This window comes from Sorex araneus, chromosome 11 (assembly GCF_027595985.1).
Source record: "Sorex araneus isolate mSorAra2 chromosome 11, mSorAra2.pri, whole genome shotgun sequence".
Lineage (NCBI taxonomy): Eukaryota > Metazoa > Chordata > Mammalia > Eulipotyphla > Soricidae > Sorex > Sorex araneus.
In genome coordinates, this window is record NC_073312.1 from 34,219,524 (window position 1) to 34,242,042 (window position 22,519).

At 40.6% G+C, this 22,519-nt stretch overlaps 1 protein-coding gene across 1 annotated transcript in view; it reads right to left on the reverse strand.

Annotated features, from left to right (window-relative positions):
- The window catches only part of KIF11 (kinesin family member 11), a 55,037-nt gene that overhangs the window by 14,581 nt on the left and 17,937 nt on the right, over nt 1-22,519 (reverse strand). The window contains exons 9-17 of the mRNA XM_004607366.2: nt 22,252-22,347; nt 19,212-19,300; nt 17,603-17,690; nt 14,003-14,191; nt 12,794-13,001; nt 9,860-10,032; nt 7,469-7,594; nt 6,208-6,366; nt 2,863-2,969 (exon numbers count right to left, since the gene is read on the reverse strand). Coding sequence (XP_004607423.2) covers nt 2,863-2,969; nt 6,208-6,366; nt 7,469-7,594; nt 9,860-10,032; nt 12,794-13,001; nt 14,003-14,191; nt 17,603-17,690; nt 19,212-19,300; nt 22,252-22,347 — 1,235 coding nt within the window. The remainder of the gene's footprint in view (nt 1-2,862; nt 2,970-6,207; nt 6,367-7,468; nt 7,595-9,859; nt 10,033-12,793; nt 13,002-14,002; nt 14,192-17,602; nt 17,691-19,211; nt 19,301-22,251; nt 22,348-22,519) is intronic.

Consider the following 22,519-nt stretch of genomic DNA (forward strand, 5'->3'; position numbering starts at 1 on the left):
GCTGATCGAATTAAACAAAAATATAAACATGAAATATTTTAGGTTATGGGGTGTAGGATGACATTACTTTGTCCTCTCCCCGCTTGCCACAAGTAGCTTGTCCCGGTTTTTCCCGGAGTTTAGGCTTACCCCAGTCTCACCCATCAAGGTGTTCCCGACTCTCTCCCATCCCTTTGTTTAGCTATAATCACTTCTCCATGCTCTCTTCCCCAAAAGAGTTAATCCGCGGCTTTTCCTTAATCTGACTCTGCTAATTTGCAAGGTCAGACCTTTCTAGGATACTGAATTTATATTATATAAGTTAATATTGCCTTTCTCCTCTTCTTGTGCCTTTTGAATAACTTACCTTAAAGCTATGTCTGTTTTGTATAGACACAAGAAGACAATATTATGTTTTTATAACTTGGGAATTAATTGGCCTTGAATATTATTCCCTCCCGGGCCTCTGCTTTCTCCACTTAAGCCTCAGTTGCCCTCAGTTCCTAGCACCCCAAAGCAGGGTCCCCGACGTGGGACGGGAAGGATCCAGGGCAAGCGGTGAGTTATGTGCTACCCTGGCATCGAGATGGGCCTGGCCAAAGTGCCTAATTCTTTTTTTTTTTTTTTCTTTTTGGGTCACACCTGGCGATGCACAGGGGTTACTCCTGGCTCTGCACTCAGGAATTACCCCTGGCCGTGCTCAGGGGACCATATGGGATGCTGGGATTTGAACCCGGGTCGGCCGCGTGCAAGGCAAACGCCCTACCCGCTGTGCTATCTCTCCAGCCCCAAAGTGCCTAATTCTTAACTATAAGTTAAGAGCTTGATCATAGACAAATGCTGTCATGATCCAATAGTAATTATGAGACTAGGACCCTGCCAGGGATAGGAAAGACTGATCTGGCCTGAGCACTGTAGTCTGAGATTGAGATGGCCCCAGGAGAGCAATTCTATAAGCTTTAATGCATCTCTTATTGTGTCCATACAAAATAATTAATATTATGAATTCTTATATGTTTGCTAGCTGAGGAGAAGAGAAACACATTCATGGGACTCCGCCCTTGGGTGGATCCTCCTGCTGAAAGAGAATTAAGTCCTAGGAGAAGCATTCCCTGGAAAAAAGGACCTTACCCTATTGATGGTGACCACACCTATGTGTACCCCCTCATGCTGTAGAGATTTAACTAAGCTGTAAGAGTGGGTTGGGGGCCCAGATCCACGGGGGCCAGATCTATGGGGCGAGATCCAGGAGAGCGGGAGAGAAACGGAAAGAGAGAATGAAATAAACAGATCGAGCAACCAGTTTGGCCTTCTTCCTTCCGTCGCCTGCCCTCGACACACACAGCGGTTCCGGGGCACCAAACGTGGGCAGTGAGACAGAGCCGCCTGGAGAGCCCGCGAGTGCTCACGCCCCTCGGGGAGCTTTAGTTTTTTACAGCGGGGTATGCAATATTTGACATACTCTTGCAGTACAGAGGAAGCTGAATATAACCAATGAATATAACACATGAACAAACGGACATAGCTATGTTAAATAAATCATCTGAGGAATAGCCAACCAGGCTGCCAGCTACAGTTTGCCAAATCTTGCTCTAATTAATGAATATATCTGTCATCCAAAATGGTGCAGAGGGTCTGGAGCGATAGCACAGCAGGTAGGGCGTTTGCCATGCACACAGCCAACCCGGGTTTGATTCCCAAATCCCATATGGCCCCCTGAGCACCGCCAGGAGTAATTCCTGAGTGCAATGCTGGGAGTAACCCCTATGCATCGCCAAAATGGTGCAGAAATTAATGTATACTCTAAAACTAACCAAAAAAAAAATTATTCATTAGGGCCAGGTTTCTCATGGTCTGCAAGGGAATGCACATGCACCAGAAAGACATTTATGTGCATGTACATATAAATATACACACATATCATTCAAACCATATCTACAAATAGGACTAGGAGACATTACAGTGGTAATGTGTATAACTACTACTCAGAATTCAGTTTCTATGAATAGATTCTAGGGGTGGGTGAGAAAGCACAAGATAAGCTGGGACGAATCCAGAAAGTAAAATAATGCTGGACAGGGTAAGTCATACCAGAAGGACATGGGGGCCGACCTGGCATAGTTCTCACCAGTGCTGAGGGTAGAGCTCAGTGCAACAGCATTTGCCTTGCACTTGTGCGGCCCTGAGTTTGATCCAAGAAACACCAAAAAAAAAAAAAAGTTCTTCTAATCAACTCTAGAATTATTTGAATATCTAAATATAATGAATTTTAACTCTGAATAAATATATGATAACATAAATAAAATAATTGGGAGAGGAAAGAAAAAATTTCTTTTCTTTTCTTTTTTTTTTTAAAGAAGAACTAGCAAACCCAGGTTCAATCCCTGGCATCCCAGATGGTCCCCCGACCACTATCAGGAGTGATTCCTGAGTGCAGAGACAAGAGTAACCACTGAGCATCACCAGGTGCAACACCATCCTCCCTCCCTCCCCCACTCCAAAAAAAAAAGTACATTAGGGAGACAATTGGCTAAATCTGAATTGGGTCTGCCTATTAGGTAATAGTGGTCATCAATATTTATTCTCTTTTGTAAAATAATTATACTTCCAAATGAACAAAATTATGATTAAACTAAGATTATTAAGAGAATATCCATGATTTAATGAAAACACACTGAAGCATTTAGGACACTGTAATTGTAAATTATCCACAGCTAATTGACAAAGATCATAAGAGTGAGAGAAGACAGAATAAAATTTATAAAGCAACCATGTAAACACATTAGTTGAGAAATTGGATTGATAGTAATTGGACTTTTAAAAGTTTGTTTTGTTTTTCCTGAAATCATTTCAGACAGAAAAGGGTATTTAAAAATAGCTTACTGCTCTGTATTTTCTTGAATACTAATATGTGGCTTCTGGATATTTTCACATTTTTCTTCCAAAGCACAGAACCTCTCTCCCCAAAGATTGATTAACTGGAAAAGTTCCTGTAAGAAAGATGTGAGAGAAGAGACAGAAATTACGACACTTGATCTTTTTGCCAAACTGACATAAAGTATTATCCTATAGGTAAAGAGTCTACAAATCCCTGACAAAAAAATTTATTTGCTTGGCATGTCTGCCTCACCTGGCAGTCCTCAGGAGCTATTTCTGGCTCCCTGCTCAGAAGTGACCTCTGGCTGTGCTTGGAGGACCACATGGCGTGCTGGGATCTAACCAGGGTCACGCAAGGCAAGCACCTTAACTCCTGTACCATCTCTCCAGCCCTGGCAAAAGATCTTTAATCCTACTTTTTCTCTCTTAGAAGAAACCAATGGAAAAGCTATTCAAAAATATTATAGGAATCATATATTTTATAAAATGTATTATGAAATGCACTTTATAAAGTTATACATAATTTTATGTCTTCTATAAAATACATGAGATATATATGTATATATGAAAAACCCATATCTGTTTTTGTTTGTTTGTTTAGCTTTGGGGCCACACCTGGTGGTGCTCAGGGGTTCCTTCTACTCTGGACTCAGGAATCACTCCTGGTGACTCAGAGGACTATTCAGGATTCTGAGAATTGAACCGAGGTCAGTCATGCACAAGGCCAATGCCCTACCCACTGTATTGTTACTCTGTCCCCAAAATCCATATCTTTTTAATATCTTATACATATGTTTATCTTAAATAGCCTTTAAAGAGCTTATAATTCAAAATAATTTTAAACAGCTTACATATATCAAATATACATTTTAGTATATTAAAAAGTGGGCTGGAGCAATAGTACAGCGGGTAGGGCATTTGCCTCGCATGCGGCCGACCAGGGTTCAACTCCTCCGCCCCTCTCGGAGAACCTGGCAAGCTACCGAGAGTATCCTGCCTGCACCACAGAGCCTGGCAAGTTACCCATGATGTATTTAATATGTCAAAAATAGTAACAAGTCTCACAATGGAGACGTTACTGGTGCCCGCTCGAGCAAATCGATGAGCAATGGGATGACAGTGACAGTGATATTAAAAAGTAAATAATTTGCAAACTTTGCTATTTTAAACTTTTAGTAATAAATTAACTTCAGAAGATCTCAGATCTAACCAAATGTCCTAAAAGGCCACATTATATTTAAGAGCCACTTTGACAGAGACATATGGTAGTGTCTGATACCACTACTAGAAAAGTAATATTTGAGTTGAAGAGCTAGTACAGTGGATAAGGCGCTGGCATGCAGCCAACTCAGGTTAAATCCCCAGCACCACATATGGTTCCTTGCACCCCACCAGTAGTAACCTTAAGCTCAGAGCCAGGAATAAGCCCAGGGCACAGCAAAGTGTGGACCAAAACTAAACAAATAAAAAAGTGATAATCTACTGAATAAGGTAGTATAAAATAGTATTAAATTACTGGAATGGGACATTTGACAGATCTAGTTGGACCATTAGTGCAGAGTTTTATTTATAATCCTTATTTCACATCTTTAAAACAAGGACTTCCAGGCATATAACACACTAAGGACTTGGGTTGCAATATGATAAAGATAAAGAGCTGAAAATGTACCAGCATCCTAACTACTCAGTATATTATTTGGTCACCTTCCACATATTGATTTTGGATAAAGTCCTCAAGTGCTTTACCTAAGCTCAAAGTTTGAAATGTAAGAATGATAGATTACATATAAATGGGCATTCAGAATTTTTTCTTTCTTTTTGGGTAACACCCAGCGATACACAGGGGTTAATTCTGGCTCTGCACTCAGGAATTACTCCTGGCAGTGCTCAAGAGACCATAAGGGGTGCTGGGAATCGAACCAGGGTCGGCCGCATGCAAGGCAAACACCCTACCCTACCCCCAAACACTCCAGCCCCAGCATTCAGAATTTTACTTAACTTTATTCTTTCTTTTTGCTTGGGCATTCAGAATTTTACTTGACGTTCTTATCTCTCTCTCTCTCTCTCTCTCTTTCTTTCTTTCTTTCTTCCTTTCCTTGAGGGAGGATCACACCTGGCAGTGCTCAGCATTTACTTCTTGTTCTGTGCTCAGGGATCACTCCTTAGCTGTGCTCAGTGAACCATACAGAGTGCCAGAAATTGAACATGGGTTGGCTGCATGCAAAGCATAGGTCCTGACCTCTATATCTCTACAGCCCCCTGTTTTTCTCACATAAATTCAATTTCTAGAAAATCTAAGATATTGCTTACTTAGTGAAATTGCTTCCTTAAAGCAAGGGAAGCCAACCCATTCATGCTAAATACTTTGCAAATTACAGGTGATTTGTTTTTTAAACAACTGTTTATCAACCATAAACATTTCAAAACAGCTAAATGATAAAAGTGGATCAACCACAAAAGATGTATTTAAAACAAGACAAGTAAAAGGCATGTACTCTCCCTATGCAATGACAAAGACACTGCTGCACTTTCAAACAGCAAAAATATGTCCCAAAATACACAGGAGATCCATAAAATAGAGTCCTTTTAGTATAGTTCCTGCTACCTAAAAATGATCTAAGTATTCTTAGATCCTTACAAAGCCCAATTCCTCATTAGGAAGGTGAGCTAGAACACTAGTATATATTGGTGGAAGAATTAAACGTAATGAATTATTCAATAAATGTCAATTATCAGGTTTCTTTGGGGAGGGGCCCCACACCCAGTGGTGTTCATGGCTTACCTCTGGCTCTTACGCTCAAGGATCATTTATGGTGAGCTCAGGGAATGACAGGGGTGCCATGGATCCAACATGGGTTAGCCACATGCAAGGCAAATGCCCCACCCACTGTGGCTATAGGTGGTTGTAACCCTAAAAATAATTTATCACATTATAATGTAAATATTCATTTTATTATTTTGTTTATTTGGGAGCCACAACAGGTAGTACTCAGGGGTTACTCCTGGCTCAGTACTCAGTGGTCACTCTGGAGGAGCTCAGGGGATCTTATGGGATGCCGGTGATGGAAGCCGGGTGGGCTGCATTCAAGGCAAGTGCCTTACCTGCTGTACTATCACTGTGGCCCTGATACTCATTTAAATACCCTCAAGCACAGGGTTCAGCAAATCTTCAAATATTACCAGGTCAAAAAAGAGAGTATTTTGTATTATGTTAACAGTGCTAATTGGTTTGACTAATAATGGCTACGGTATTTTCAGATTTCTGAGTTAGTTATACAGCATTTATCTGTAAAACATGGATTTTCAAGTTACATAACTTTCTCTTTACACTTCCCAAGTCTGCTAAGATACCTGTGAATGGATTTTCTTAATTTCCTTCAGATCTTCTGTTAAGTTTTCATAACGCTTTTGTAAGTCAGCCAAGGAAGAAGTTGTATTTTCTTGTAATTGGTGGAGACTGCTACAAAGTGTGCTGAGAAAGTCATCCATTTCCTTTTTCTGTTCTTCTATCTTTGAAGAAAAATGGGTTTCACTTTAAAATTTTTTAGATTAGCTTTTTAAAAGACAATAGGGTAGTTCTTGGGGGTCACCACAGTCACATCAAGCAATGCTGAAGGAGCAGGAAGAGAAAGTTCCTTCCTCTCCCTAGAATCACACTTACCGCCCCCCCCCCCACACACACACACATATATGAGCAAACTGCTACTTTTTTTCTTAAGTAAAACAAAGTAGCTTTATACTGAAAGAAATCTACTTAGGGAAATGTTTTTAAGTGAAACAAAGTAGTTTTTATCTGAAATAAACTTACTTAGAAAAATATGAACCGAAAGAGAGACTTGGTTCCAGAGAGAGTACAGGCTTCGCCAGAGTGCAAACTGCTATATTTTTACACACTTGCAGAGATCATTTATACAGATTTAAGCAGATGTGTACATTTATACATTTTTTGTTCCTCATTCACCATATTATTTATGCAAAAATTTTACACTGACACATTTTATCATTTATCTTGAAAATTATTCCTTCTCTTTTTACTTTTTTTCCTTTTGAGCCACACCCAGCTGTGGGGTGTGCTCTGGGGCCATATGTAATACCAGGAATCTTACTGGGCTCAGCCAGGCAAGCGTCTTACTCCTTGTACTATCTCTTTACAGTTCCCAGTTTTTTCTTAATCATTATTCTGATTAATGTCCACAGAAATGGTAAAAAGCATCATAGCTCTCCCTTCTCTGGACTGTTTATCCAATTCCTGGAGTGCTCATGAAGATGGGTCTCTAAGTACAACGAGATAAAACAGAATTCTATTCTTTTTTTTTTTTTTTTTTTTTGCTTTTTGGGTCACACCCGGCGATGCACAGGGGTCACTCCTGGCTCATGCACTCCAAGGCAAACGCCCTACCCGCTGTGCTATCACTCCAGCCCCCAGAATTCTATTCTTGTACAATTTAATTTTGAGGGACCAGGGGTGTGGCTGAAGTGACAACATGTATCATCCATGTATGAAACCCTGGCACTGTCAGTTATGGTCCCCAAGCAATACTGGGTGAGATTCCCTCAAACAATAGCAGTAGCAACATTCACTTTTGGGATGTTAAAAACCTAACATACCTACCTTATCAGTCAATGTCAATGAAGTCTTGAAAATATTCGTTAGTTGACTATTGATCTTCAGTATAGACAACACAGTAGGGGATAAAATTGTTTTCAGCGAATTTTGAAGCTCAGTATTGAGTTCACTCTGATTTTAAAAATAAACAAGTCTTTAAAAAAAGAAAAAACTTTCATTTCCATAAACCTGACTAGTTAATTGATATCTTAAATATGTTCTAAATTAAATGCCTACTGATAAAATTCTAAGTGCCCATTCTCTATCCTTTAGTCTTACAGATGCTATCACTAGACTTTATGTTCACAATAAGTCATTTAGACCCACTTACAGGAATTAGGGAAATAGTTGCTTAGGTGTAATAGAATATTTATTTTGTGCTGGGACACAATCCTGGAGTGTCAAGCATGTAGCAAGCACTCTGCCACTAAGAATTACCTCGTTGGCCAACAGAAGCTAGCAATCTAAAGCCAGGTCAGAGAGGGGAGAATGGCAGTCACCTGACAAGGTTACAACATTACAAAGGAAATTAAAAGAAAACAACCCCATAAACAAATGGATCAGGGCATGTAGATCAGTGGTAGAACACTGGCCTTGCAAGCTTGAGGCCAGGAGTAGGGACCTAGGAACCACCCCGCATTCTGAGTATAATTGACAACACTGCACTGCCATACAGGATCCCTGTGCCACAACCAAATGTGTGAGCTCTGGTGCATTCCAACCAAGCATATGTGGTCCCCAGTCACTGCAGGTAATAGGACAAAAAAGTGGTGGGGTAGGGTGGAGGGAATCTGAACTCCATCCACCAGGACAGAGGTCTATCTAGGGAACTAAAACAAATAATTAGTGAAAGATACTAAAAAAGGTTACCATCATTTTTCAGAACGAAGATGTTTATACTAATTTTAACTGCTCTTTGAGAGCATCACTCATTTCTTTTGACTCAAGCAACGCTTATAACTTCTAATATAACTTCATAAAAAGACACGTACAGACCACTTGTTAGTAAATAGATTCATTTCCAAAAAGTCAATACTGTTAGAGCATCCCTTTTGAAATGCCAGGGATTGAACAAGGGTCTTACTCATCTAAAGCATGAGCTTTACCACTGAGCCACACATAAAGCTCCAGTACATCTTAATTTTCTCAAATTTGGGTGACTGAAAACATCAAGCAATAATGTCATACAAGCACTAAAACTAGGCAGTGTCAACTAATATCTATTGTACTTGAGAAGAATCAATACCCTCAAAAAAGACCCAAAAGCGTAGAGAAGCAGCACAATGGCTAAGAACTTCCTAGCCAATGTATACAGTGACAAACTGTACAGAGTACACAATGTATAGCATGCACAAACCAGGTACAGGGTGATATTAACTAGATGAAAACCTGTTTCTACTTATTTTACATACAGGCTTAGTCACAGAGATCGGACCCCTCAAACCATTGTACTTATAGTCCTGTATGTCCTTTCTCTTACACATCTTTCTGTTTTAGTGTTAAGTAATTTTTAAATTAACCACTTAATGTCTCTTTCAGGATGGGTCAGTATAACACCAGCACAAACATTCTGGGGCCAATGAAGAAATAATTCCATGGTCCATTAACTCATGGTCTCTAATTTACTGGGAACCAAATCTAATTTTCTATTACACTCAGTAACTCTTACTCAGTTCCAAAGGTTCATTATATGTATGTGGAAACCAATCTCCCACAGAGGAAAATACATGGAAAGATTAGTCATTAAAAAAGAAAAAATAAAAAAAACACCAGGATTGGAGTGATAGTACAGCAGGTAAGGTGCTTGCCTTGCACACACCGTATACGGGTTCAATCCTCAGTATTCTGTACAGTTCACCTGAGTATTGCCAGAAGTGATTAATTCCTGAATGTGAGTAACCCCTGAGCATCACTGGGTGTGGCAAAAAAAAAAAAAAAAAATCAACCACCCCAGGATTGGAGACACAGTAAAGCATGTAGTACAGTGCTTGCCTTGCATACACCGCCCCAGGCGTGGTTCTTGGGCCTACATAGGGTACCCCAATCACCACCAGGAGTCATCCCTAATGACAGAGCCTAAGTAAACCCTGAGCACAGCGGGGTGGGTCCCAAAACAGGCAAAAAACAATTCTCTCTTTTTAAAGTTAAATGAAGGCAAACAGGAGCATTTTTTATCTCAAAATATTGTTTTATCACTATGTTCATTGTACAAAACTCTAGATGACAAAATAGCATCTGACACTTTGTGAAGATGTGTCAAATGCAACACTTCAGAAGTACTTTATGTCATCAGGGATGTACCTCAAATGGTAGAGCACATGCCTTATGTGTTGAAGGCCCTGGATTCGATCCCTGTCACCACAATACACATACACAAAAATTAAGAAATTCACTAACAATCAACATCTGAAGTACAGTTTTACTTTCCGCTGCCAATGACTGTTCTTTCAATATCATATCAGAAATCTGAGAAATATGTGCAGACACATTTTCTGGAATAGATGTGAGAGATCCAAGTGCTGTTCTAGCAATGGTGTCAAATGCAGAAACACTGGAAGATAGCAGGTTACCTATACCAAAATAGGGTGAAAAAGAAAAAAAATCTTAACATAAGTATATCTAAAAAGAGAACCAGTAAGAAGTAAACAAAATTTCATTCTTGTGGAAATTTTATAAATAAGCTTAAAATTGGCTTAATACATAAGCAAGGAATATCTTAAATGCATGTGTATTTATGTTTGATATACCAAATATAGTAAGCACTTACACAATTAGGTATATTAGACCCAGCAATAACCTACAATTAAAAGAATTAAAATATCTGAGCAAAAGAAAATATTTAGTAAAATGTGTAAGGTGCTTGCTTTGCACATGGCCAGTCTAGGTACCCTATATGGTTCCAAGTAGCACTGTAGCACTTCATCCCGTTGTTCATCGATTTGCTCGAGCAGGCACCAGTAACGTCTCCATTGTGAGATTTATTACTGTTTTTGACATATCAAATATGCCATGGCTAGCTTGCCAGGCTCTGCCAGGTGGGCCGGATACTCTCGGTAGCTTGCCGGGCTCTCCGAGAGGGACGGAGAAATCATTGAACCCCAGGTAGGCCATGTGCAGGGCAAACTCCCTACCGCTGTGCTATCGCTCCAATCCATGGTTCCAAGTACCACCAGCAATGATCCCTGAATGCAGAACGGGAAGAAAGCCCTGTTCACCATCAGGTGTGGTACAAACCCCCCACCTCCAAATATTAATAATAAATCAGAATAGAGGATAGCAAGAGAGAGAGTACAGCGGAAAGGGTGCTTGCCTTGCACACAGATGATCCAGACTCAATTCTAGCACCCCATATGGTCCCCGAGCCTGCCCGGAGTATCTCTGAGCAGAGAGCCAGGAATAAGCCCCGCCCCCCCAACCACCAAATAGTCAGAAAGTTAAAGACAACTGCTAGATGGTTTCACTCACATATGGTATATAAATAAACAAGACCTCAAGCCAGCAAAATAGAAAACAAGGAACTCTCGGACTGTGAAAAAAATTACAATAGTCACTACAGAAAAAAGATGCAGAAAAAATAGGTAGAAAAGCTCATTTTGACAGCATTTCAGCAGTAGAAGTTTGGTGTATGAGATGTATACATTTATAGATGATTGATGCTGCACACCTAAAATTTTATAGTAAACTAATGATAAATCAATACATTGATTAAAAAAATACGGTAGACAAATGCCCAACCCGCTGTGCTATTGTTCCAGCCCTAGGATATTAAATTTTTTTTTTAATTTTATTGAATCACCATGTGGAGGGTTACATAGTTCTCAGGATTATGTCGGTTATACAATTCTCAAACACCCTTCCCTTCACCATCTTCCATCACCAACCCCCCCAGTATACCTGCCGCCCCCTCCCACCTCCCCAGTCCCCACCCTTGTACATGATAAGTTTCACTTCGTTTATGCCTTATCTCGATTACATTCCATGTTTCAACACACAACTCACTACCGTTGTTGGGGTTTCCCCCAAAAAAGGAAAGCAGTCCTATTGCCAAGGAGGCATTTGATAGTTCTCCACTGCTAAGAATATAGAGATATTAAGTCCCGCTGTTTGTTACATAACTTTTCTTTTTCCCCCTTGCCCCGCGCCACCGAGTTCACGCCTGTTTAGTAATCGCCACGCTGCCTGACAAGGGAAAAAAAAACGAAAACCGAAAAGGATGGTTATTTCCCGTCATCGGCAGGCGTAGGGCTCTGGCTTAGTTGATAGACTAGTAGAGTGTCTGCAAGCAGTTTCTGGAACCGAAGGGCTTGCGCTGGTATCGGCTCCGGCTCGAGATTAGGATATTAAATTTTTTAAATCTTTAAATTTTACACTTTTTTACAGTGAGGATAATACTTAGACAACAAATTAACAAGTAATCATTTTCCTAAGTGAAAATAACAGTGGTTATAGTTTAAATGACAGGCATACATATTCTAACAATATAGCAAAAATTCAAGATACATATATTCTTGGGTCAGAGAAATAGTATCTGTGTACTGCTAGGTGTGGCTCCAAACCCAAAAGAAAGTTGCAGAAAATTTATGCAAATTTATAGAGAAAAACAATAAATTAAGCAGAAATATGAAGAATGAGACAGGGTCAGGGATAAAAAAGAATTAAACTTTTAAAGTTTACATCCTTAGTTTAATAAACCTAACTTATATTACAGAAAGTGAGGGTAGGAAAAGCCCAAGATTTTTGTTTCTGTTTTGTTGTTTGAGAACTACACCTGGCAGTGCTTAGGGGATAATTATTCCTGGCTCTGTGCCCAGGGATCACTCCTGGTGGGGCTCAAGAAACCATAGGTGGTACTGAGGGTTGAACCCGGGCCAGCTTCATGCAAGGTACGAACTCTCCAGCTGTACTGCCACTATGGTCCCCTAACTAAGATTTGACTTTTTAAGATTTATTTGGGATCAGGAGACAGTAAAGAGGTCAAGGAACCTGCCTTGCATGCAGCCAGTCCCCATTCATTCCCTGGCACCACTGGCTACCTGGGCACCCCGACCCAAGCATCCAGAGACCCAGAGCACAGAGCTGGGAGTAGTTCCTGAGCACTGCTAATCCCACTGAACCCACACCGATCCTCTTGAAAAATAAAAACAAGATTTTGTTTTAATTCTATGGCAGTAAAAGCATCAATTCCTGCTCGGAACAGTGTGTGTATGTACTGAAAGAGGAAAAGAGGAAAAGACATGGTTCCTTGACTTTTTTTTACTAAACAATCAGTGTTAAAAATAGTCTCACATTAAACACAAAAGAACTAGAATAATTCGAAATGCTCTAACTTACCAAACAGGGCCTTGTGACTGTCAAGCATGGTCTTTTGTTTGGAGCTGCCATCCTTAAGCAATTCTTCCATAGTATTAAACAGACTACTCAGGTTTTTGCCAAAAACATCCTGAACTTGTGCATTGTGCTCATCGACTGCCTTCTTACGATCCAACTTGAAATGGAGGCCAGAAACATCTTTTGTAGTTTCTTCAACGGTGTTAAGCAACTATATGATTTAAAAAAACAATTATTGATAAAAATGGATATGACAATTTAACAAGATATCTGTGCTCTACAAGGAGTTCTTCTGAAGAGAACTACTAAATTTTACATACTGAATCAGAGGAGCATTTTAAATTCATGCTGAGTTATCCAATTGGTCAGCAGTGTTTGTTTTACCCTAAGTTATCTAGTCAAGGAAAACCAATTCTGCCTTTTATTACAGTATTATGCTGCCTCACCTTTCTTTTCCCATTCTGAGCTATTTTATCAAAAGCAAATAAAAGTTAAATACAACATTTTCTAGCGCTAACACTAAATTTTTTTTCTAACTTTTTTTTTATCACCATAGCACTAAATTTTTAATGACTAATTGGTTTCAATCAGGACCACAGGGAAAGCACAACAATATCATTATTCTAGGGACGAGAACAACAGTATAGCAGGTAAGGTGCTTGCATCCCATCTGGTCTCCCAAGCACCACCAGGAGTGAATTCAGAGTGCAAGCCAGGAGTAACCCCTGAGCATCCACAGGTGTGGCCCCAAAACAAAAACAAAAAAAATTATTATTATATCAAATAAAATATATTAAAATCATGTTCTAGGGGCCGGAGTGATAGCACAGCGGGTAGGGCGTTTTCCTTGCACGTGGCTGACCCAGATTCGATCCCCGGCATCCCATATGGTCCCCCAAGCACCGTCAGGAGTAATTCCTGAGTGCAAAGCCAGGAGTAACCCCTGAGCATCGCTAGGTGTGACCCAAAAAGCAAAATAAAATAAAATAAAATAAAATAAAATCATGTTCTACATAAAACTTTAGCAATAGTTTTTTTCTTAAATTATCATTTCCAAGTAGAAAATATTTAATACACTATTTAAAAAAATTTTTTGAAATTGGCAAACATTTAAGGTAATCAATTTTGCAATTAAGGCTAAAGCAAAGAAAGTTAAGTCAACCCATTCTGTAGTTTCCTTAAAATGTATACAAATTAAAACAATGAACAAACCCTGCTGGCAGTATCATGGAGTTTTTCCTCGGTATCTTCCAAAGCTGAGGTGATATAAGTTTCTTCAACAAGCTGTAATTTAGTTTCTTCTAAGTATTTTTGAGTGGTTTCAAGTTCCCGTGCCTTATTTTGCAGGTCAGATTTACACTGATCAAGCTCGTTCTTATGTTCCGTAAACAGTTCTGTAACCTGAATAAAAAACATTAATATTTTTATTTTTTTTTACCATACAAAGCTTTATTATTTTATTTCTTTTTCTTTTTTTTTTAATTTTATTGAATCACCATGTGGAGGGTTACATAGTTCTCAGGATTATGTCAGTTATACAATACTCAAACACCCTTCCCTTCACCAGTGCCCATCTTCCATCACCAACCCCCCCAGTATACCTGCCGCCCCCTCCCACCTCCCCAGTCCCCACCCTTGTAAGTGATAAGTTTCACTTCGTTTATGCCTTATCTCGATTACATTCCATGTTTCAACACACAATTCACTACCGTTGTTGGGGTTTCCCCCAAAAAAGAAAAAGACAGTCCTATTGCCAAGGAGGCATTTGATAGTTCTCCACTGCTAAGAATATAGAGATATTAAGTCCCGCTGTTTGTTACATAACTTTTCTTTTTCCCCCTTGCCCCGCGCCACCGAGTTCACGCCTGTTTAGTAATCGCCACGCTGCCTGACAAGGGAAAAAAAAACGAAAACCGAAAAGGATGGTTATTTCCTGTCATCAGCAGGCGTGGGGCTCTGGCTTAGTTGATAGACTAGTAGAGTGTCTGCAAGCAGTCTCTGGAACCGAAGGTCTTGCGCTGGTGTCGGCTCCGGCTCAAGATTCCACCAACGTCCCACTGTTCCATGTACATAATTTTTCCCCTTATATCCCATTCCCACGCCACCAGGTCTGTTTGCTTAATGGACATCACACTATAGTTGACTCCACGCTGCGTTTCTTCCCGAGAAAGAAGAAAATTTCTTCTCAGCCGGCGTGGGGATATAGCTTAGTTCAGTCTAGAGAGATGGCTACCACTTTGATTGCCTTCAATATTTCAGCAACAGACTTACTATTCTTGTTAGGATCTCCCACAAAAGTCCGACCCATTAAAATGGAACCATTACATATTGCTAAGATGACATTAGGTCGCGCGGCCGCTGTAGTGGCCACGCGGTTTTGGGTTTCTGTATAAAGTCCAGGGAAAGTACAACCAGAAATAACATCACTACAAACTTTTACCCTTTTATGGTGCTCATAAGATGGAGAAACCTAGAGAGAGGCTCGGCGTCTCCATTTTGCGCTCAGCAAGCCGCGGCCCCTGCGCTGTGCTCGGGAGGAAGGAGTTGAGAGAGAGAGGTTGAAAGAATTGGGGGATGCCCGGTTCCCACTGTTTCAGCCCACCGTGGGGTCTCCGATCGCGTGCCGGAATTAGTTCAGTGGGCTGCTTGGAGTCCAAGGGCGCTTCCTTGGGCTCTTCCATCATGCTCTCTCCGCGGCAGGGTCCAAAGGGCAAAAACATTAATATTTTTAAGAATAAAAATAGGAACTGAGGGAAGGGGGAAGGAAGGGCCCGTGACAGTGGGAGGTAATGTTGGTACTGGTGGTAGTCATGGTTTAGTAACATTTACCCCAAAACTTACAAATATTTACATACTATTTCTTTTTTCACCCTTGGCTCTAAAGTGAGGAATAACTTGCATCAGGCGCATGCAAGGCAAGTGCCTTGCCCACTGTGTACTATCTCTCCTGCCCCACAAATACTTACATATTACAAACCAGTGACATCTCAAAAAATCTTTATAATAAAATGTAACTGGTTTATGATTCTTGACTAGTTTATAATCAAATATATTATTCTCATATTAGAAAAATTATACCACTGTATCACTGTCATCCTGTTGTTCATCGATTTGCTTGAGTGGGCTCCAATAGCGTCTCCGTTTGTCCTAGCCCTGAGATTTTAGCAGTCTCTCTTTACTTGTCTTTCCCAACAGTGCTGCATTGGAGGCTCTTTCAGGGTCAGGGTAATGAGACCCATCATTATTACTGTTTTTGGCATATCGAATATACCACGGGGAGCTTTCAGACTCTGCCGTGCTGGCAGGATACTCTCAGTAGCTTGCCAAGTTCTCCGAGAAGAACTAGACAATAAGAGGTCATAGTGATTATATAACATAAGCAAATAACATATAAGCTAAATATTACATTACTATATAATATAGGATATTAGAACTAAACAAATTATTCCCATGAAAGAAACTGCAATAGGTTAACAAGTCATGGAGCACACCAGCCCATTTTATTTGCCATCTGTCCAAAAACACAAGCATGAAGGGCAGGGAACAAAGCTCCCATGAAAAAGTACATGTCTGCCACAGTCAAGGGCCGGAGTTTCCTCTCTGTACCACCATTCCCACCCTAGCACCTCGGTGTGTCCCTTAGCACTGTTGGGAGTAGCCCCAGTGAAAAACAGAACAATTTTTTAAAAAAGCAAATTCAGGGCCAACGAGGTAGTACCACAGATACAAGTGTCTTGCATGTGGTGAGCTCCCCGTTCAATCAATCTCTGGTACTACATGTGATCCCCTAAGCACCACTAGGAGTGAGCCCTGAGCACAGCCTGGGTGACATCCAACAGCATGCTTCAACCAGAAAGGTTTTTTGGGTCATACCAGGAGATGCACAGGGGTTACTCCTGGCTCATGCACTCAGGAATTACTCCTGGCAGTGCTTGGGTGACCATATAGTATGCTGGGAATCAAACCCGGGTCAGCCTTGCGCAAGGCAAATGCCCTACCCGCTGTGCTATCGCTCCAGCCACCAGAAAGATTTTTTTTTTTTAATCAAACAAATTACAGAATAGTGTACTGGTGTTAACTCTTCAGGTTCCTAGTATCACTCCCAACATGAAGAGGGATCAGATCTTAGTTCACCGACATTGGGTTTCTCCCAATATCTGCATTCCTTCCTCGATTAGCATGTAGATGAAATGGTTCAAAATCTGGGGCTGGAGCAATTGCACAGCAGGTAGGGCGTTTGCCTTGCATGCGGCCAACCCAGGTTCGATTCCCAACATCCCATATAGTCCCCCGAGCACCGCCAGGAGTAAGTCCTGAGTGCAGAGCCAGGAGTAACCCCTGTGCATCGCCGGGTGTGACCCAAAAAGAAAAAAAAAAAAGAAAATAGTTCGAAATCCATTATTTCAATGTAAAAATTAAAATTACACAATTTGAGGGCCGGAGCACTAGTACATCGGGTGGGGCACTTGCCTTGCATGGGCCCAACCCAGATTTAATCCCCAGCATCACATATGACCCCCTTGAGCACCACCAGGAGTGATCTCTGAGCACAAAGCCAAGAGTAACCCCTGAGTACTGCTGGGTGTGGCCCAGCACACCAATCGCAAAATTCTATTAATTTCTTGCATTGTGCATTAATATAACTGTCGAAACAGTGTTTATTTATTTTACTGATAATAATAAAATTATAAAACAACTTACTTTATAAAAATCTTCAGAAGAACTGAAGGTCCCTCACAGACTTAGGGACTGAAGTTTCAATATCTGTTTTTTTTTTTTAACATAACGTTTAATATTATTTTGAATGCTTACCCTGCTTAGTTCTTCCTCTAATGCACCAATTTTTTCCATCAATTCAACAATCTGTTCTTCTTGAACTGTTAGTTTTCCACTCATGGTTCTAAAATAAAGTTTAAGAAGAATGTAACAGTATGTTTTCCAATTCCTATAAAATATATTCTAATAAAATTGTGGCAGTTATTCATCATCAATACCACTATCAGTATTTTGATAATAAGCCTGAAAGTCAATAAACAATAATTACAAACTGCAAACACAAATATATTCCTTGCCTTTATTTTAAAACTACTGTTTTCCTAATGAACTCCATGTTTAAACTGAGAATCCTTGCCTAAGAAGGGAGGAAATGTGTAAGTATAAAACTTGAAAAGGTACACAACTGACAGAGGACTTTAATTCACATAAAGCAGGTACTATGAAATACAACTTAAGCACCTTTGTACCTGTAAACTGGAAACATAGGCCCTAGACAAGAAACAAAACCCAGGACAAGCTAAACTTGAAGGCAATAAAGGGCTAACAACTACAAAAGTGAATTACGTAGTTGTACTTTCAGAACAATTATACTGAACACAACCCAATACTTGCCCCAACACATACACGACTACATCACGCAAGCAAGACTCTTCTCTAAGGTGTAGTTTCTCAGCCTCAGTACTACTGACATTTTTTTTTAATTGAATTACCATGAGATACAGTTACAAAACTTTCATGTTTGATTTTTAGTCATACAATGATGGAACATCCCTCCACCAGTGTACATTTTACACCACCAATGTCCCCAGTATCCTCCCTCCACGCCCACCCCTCCCCCTGCTTCTATGGCAATTTCCTTCTTATTCTCTCTCTACTTTGGGGAAATATGGTTTGCAATACAGATTACGAGAGGCCATCTTGTTTGGTTCTCTATCTACTTTCAGAATCATACGTCTCCCATCCCCAGTGATCCCTCCAACCATCACTGGCTTTGTGATCCCTTCTCCATTCCAGCTGCCTCCTCCTCTAGCTCATGAGGCAGGCTTCCAATCGTGGAACAATTTTCCTGGCCCTTGTTTTTGTCTCATGTTATTTTATATTCCACAAATGAGTACAGTCATTCTATGTACTACTGACATGCTGAACCGGGAATTCTGGTCCATCATCATGAGTCTTTCTGATCTGTTGAGCTTCAGAAATGACTGCTGGGCCAGAGACAGTACAGGAGCATTTGCCTTGCACACAGCTGACCCCACTTCAATCCTGGCACTGTATATGGTCCCCCGAGAGTGCCAGGAGTGACTCCTGGATGCAGAGCCCAAAACCTCAGGCCCCTTAAAAGCAGCACTTTGTTTTATTTTTGCCCCCTACCTGGCGGTGCTCAGGGCTGGCTCCTGTGTCTGTGCTCAAGGGTCATTCCTAGTGAGTTCAGGTGACCATAGGGGATGCTAAGGTTGAATCAAGGCTGACCATGTGTCAGGTAAATGCTTGTCCTATCATTGGAATGTACTATCATTCCAACCCTGAAGTAACATTTCTAATATGCACTAGATCTACTTTAGTGTCGTATTTGTCCATTTTAATTCAGTTCTGTTAACAGAAAATGATTATTCTTGGAAATTAATTTCCATTGCCAAGAACTTACTTAAAATTTTCTTCTGAAATGTACACCCCATTTTTCTCACGGGTCGCAGCAAGATCTCGTTTCAGACGCTCTATCTCTTCTGTATATTCCTACAGAGAAAGAAAGTTCAAGGGGTCAATTTAGCACTTAACTCTTTTTAGTATTAAATGTGGGGAGGATATGTAACAAGTAAAACAACAATTGCTACCTTATGGTTTTTAAAGTATAAACATGTTGGAGGAAAGTGAGCAGCAGGGCTGGGGAGTCTCTGCATGCTGGCTCCCCAGGAAAGGCCAGCACTCTCCAAACCCACAACAAACCAAGTCATAACCATGCTTTTCGTTCTGTTGTAATCTGCTTACAACAATATTTCAACAACCTTCAGAATTCTTTTAAAGGGGCCAGAGCCAATGGGCAAGGCGCTTGCCTTGCATATATACAACCCTGGTTCAATCCCAGATACCACATATGGCTCCCGAAATACTGCCAGAAGTGATCCCTGAGCACAGACCCAGGAAGAAGCCCTGAGTTAAGCCCAGATATTGCTCAAAAAGCAAATTTTAAGGGGCTGGAGCAATAGCACAGCGGATAGGGTGTTTGCCTTGCACGAGGCCGACCTGGGTTCGAATCCCAGCATCCCATATGGTTCCCCGAGCACCGCCGGGAGTAATTCCTTAGTGCATGAGCCAGGAGTAACCCCTGTGCATCGCCGGGTGTGACCCAAAAAGGAAAAAAAAAAAAAAGCAAATTTTAAAAAAATAAATAAATAGGACTTCTGAAGAACAATGTATCCTGGGAAATGTTTCAATGTCTCAAGTGATATAGCATATATTTGGCTTATGCCAGGCTCTGAGTTTGATCCCTAGCACTCCATACACACACACGTACACACACAGTACAGCAGGCCTGAACACCACCAGGAGACACAACCCTAAAGAATAATAATAGTAGTAGTAGTAATAATAATAATAATAATAATACAGCCACTAATGCTCACCTTGGTCTCCAAATAATCATTTCAAACGAAAAAACAAAACTCGGATTACTGGGAAGGAAGGAAGGAAGGAAGGAAGGAAGGAAGGAAGGAAGGAAGGAAGGAAGGAAGGAAGGAAGGAAGGAAGGAAGGAAGGAAGGAAGGAAGGAGGGAGGGAGGGAGGGGGGGAGGGAGGGAGGGAGGAAGGAAGGAAGGGAGGGAGGGAGGGAGGGAGGAAAGAAAGGCAGCATAGAAGGATAGACAGAAGGAAGGGAGGGAGGAAATAAAGGAATCTAGAAATCTTCAAAATTAGCCGCAACTTACAGAAAACATAGAACATGCAAAGATACAAGAGAAAAACTCCATAAAACAAATAATGCAAGTATTCCCACAAATAATGACTAGGGTGGAAAATGATAGAAGAAGAGGGACTGGGGACATTGCTCAAGTGGTACAGGACAGCCTTGCATGTGTGAGTTTAATCCTTGGTATACCCATGCAAGCACGCGCGCACGCGCGCGCGCACACACACACACACACACACACACACACATACTCACACACTCACATACACATCCTCTTGACAATCCATTTAAAAATTGGGAAGTACATGTCTCTTATGTCTGAGGTCATGGGTTTGATCCCCAACACTCTAATATATAAATAAGGAGCTAGAGAAAGTCCACAAGGTAGAGCAAATGCCTAGCACATGCAAAGCCCCAATTTTGATCCCTGACACAGGCCCAAACATTAGCACCACTATGTCAAGCATTGTTGGCAGAGGCCACCACCCCCAAAAGAAGTTAAATATGAATGTATTCCATAATGAGAAATTAAATTTCTGGGTCTTATCCAAGAGACATGAAAATACATTAACACAAATATGTTGCATTCAGTGTTCAACTTGCACCCAAATTTTCACAGAACCAGAAAAATAATTAAAAATTTAAAAATCCATCAACTGGTGAATGGATAAACAACATGTGTTATTATCCAGAAATGGAGTACATTTCCACAAAAAAAAAAGAAAAGAAAAAGCGTACTTAATTGGTACATGTTACAACACAGATGAAGCCCAAATGTTATACCCAGTAATAGACGATGCAAGACACAGAAGACTGAATAGTATGTGATTCCAATTATAGAGAAAACGTCTAGAAAAGACCCATCTATAGACAGAGCCAGTCAGGGATACCTGATTGAAAAGGGACAAAAAAAAAAAAAAACTCTACAGGAGAAGAGAAAATTATTCTGATCCCACTGTAGTGATGTTGCAAAATTCTTTAAATATACTAAATTAACTCATTGAATGGTGGGCTTACAATGACTAAAATTATGCTGCATAGACCTCACTCTGAAGTGGCAAATATGTCTTAAAATTTGCAGAGGGGCTGGAATGATAGTATAGTGAGCAAGGCATTTGCCTTGCATGTAGATGACCTAGGTTTGAGTCCTTGCATTCCATATGGTCCCCTGAGCACTACCACAAGTTATCCCTGACAGCAGAGCCAGAAGTGAGCGCTAAGCTCTGCCAGGCTTTTGGCCCCAAAACAAAAAAAGAAAGAAAATTTTGCAAAGGGATCTGGAGAGACAGTCCAGTGAGTTAAGGTGCTGACTTATAAGTGGCAGATCTGGGTTCAATTCTAGCCACTAGATATAATCACACCACCAGGAGGGATTCCAGAGCACAGAGACAGAAGTAAGCCCTAAACACCACTGGGTGCAGCTCCAAAACAACAATAACAAAAAATTGTTTTTGTAAAGGGACAGAGGGAACAGCAAGCAGAGTGCATGCCTTGTAAGCAGCTGACCAAGGCTGGATCCCTAGCACCGCTTGTACATATGGGCCGCTAAGTAGCACCAGGAGTGGCTCCACCAGGAGGAATCCCCAGACCCCAAAATAAGTAAATAGTTTACTGACTCCTATAGTTGCTAACATCAACATATTAACATTAGGAAAGAACATTTTAACATAAAAGAGATTTAATGTAAATCATTAGCAAAAAAGCGTTAACAATGTTAAGTTTAATTTTTTATTTTCACTTCTGTCAAACAAGACTGTACTATTCCACAAAACTTCATAATTACCTTAATAAGAGCTTTTTTGGTGAGTTTCTGGTTGACTTCAGGCTTATTCAGTATGTTCTTTGCTCTATGAGCATATTCCAATGTGCTCAGAGTTTCCTGCAGTCAAAAGAAGAAAATTACTAAAGACATTATGAGAGTCATGTAGTTTTTTCTGTATCAAAATCCTCTGCATAATAGTTTAAATCTGCCAATAAGGATACTAAATCCAGCGTCAGGTGAAGACTGTCCAAGGTCTGGGTCTGTCTGTCCTGCAGACCTGAGGCCGGAA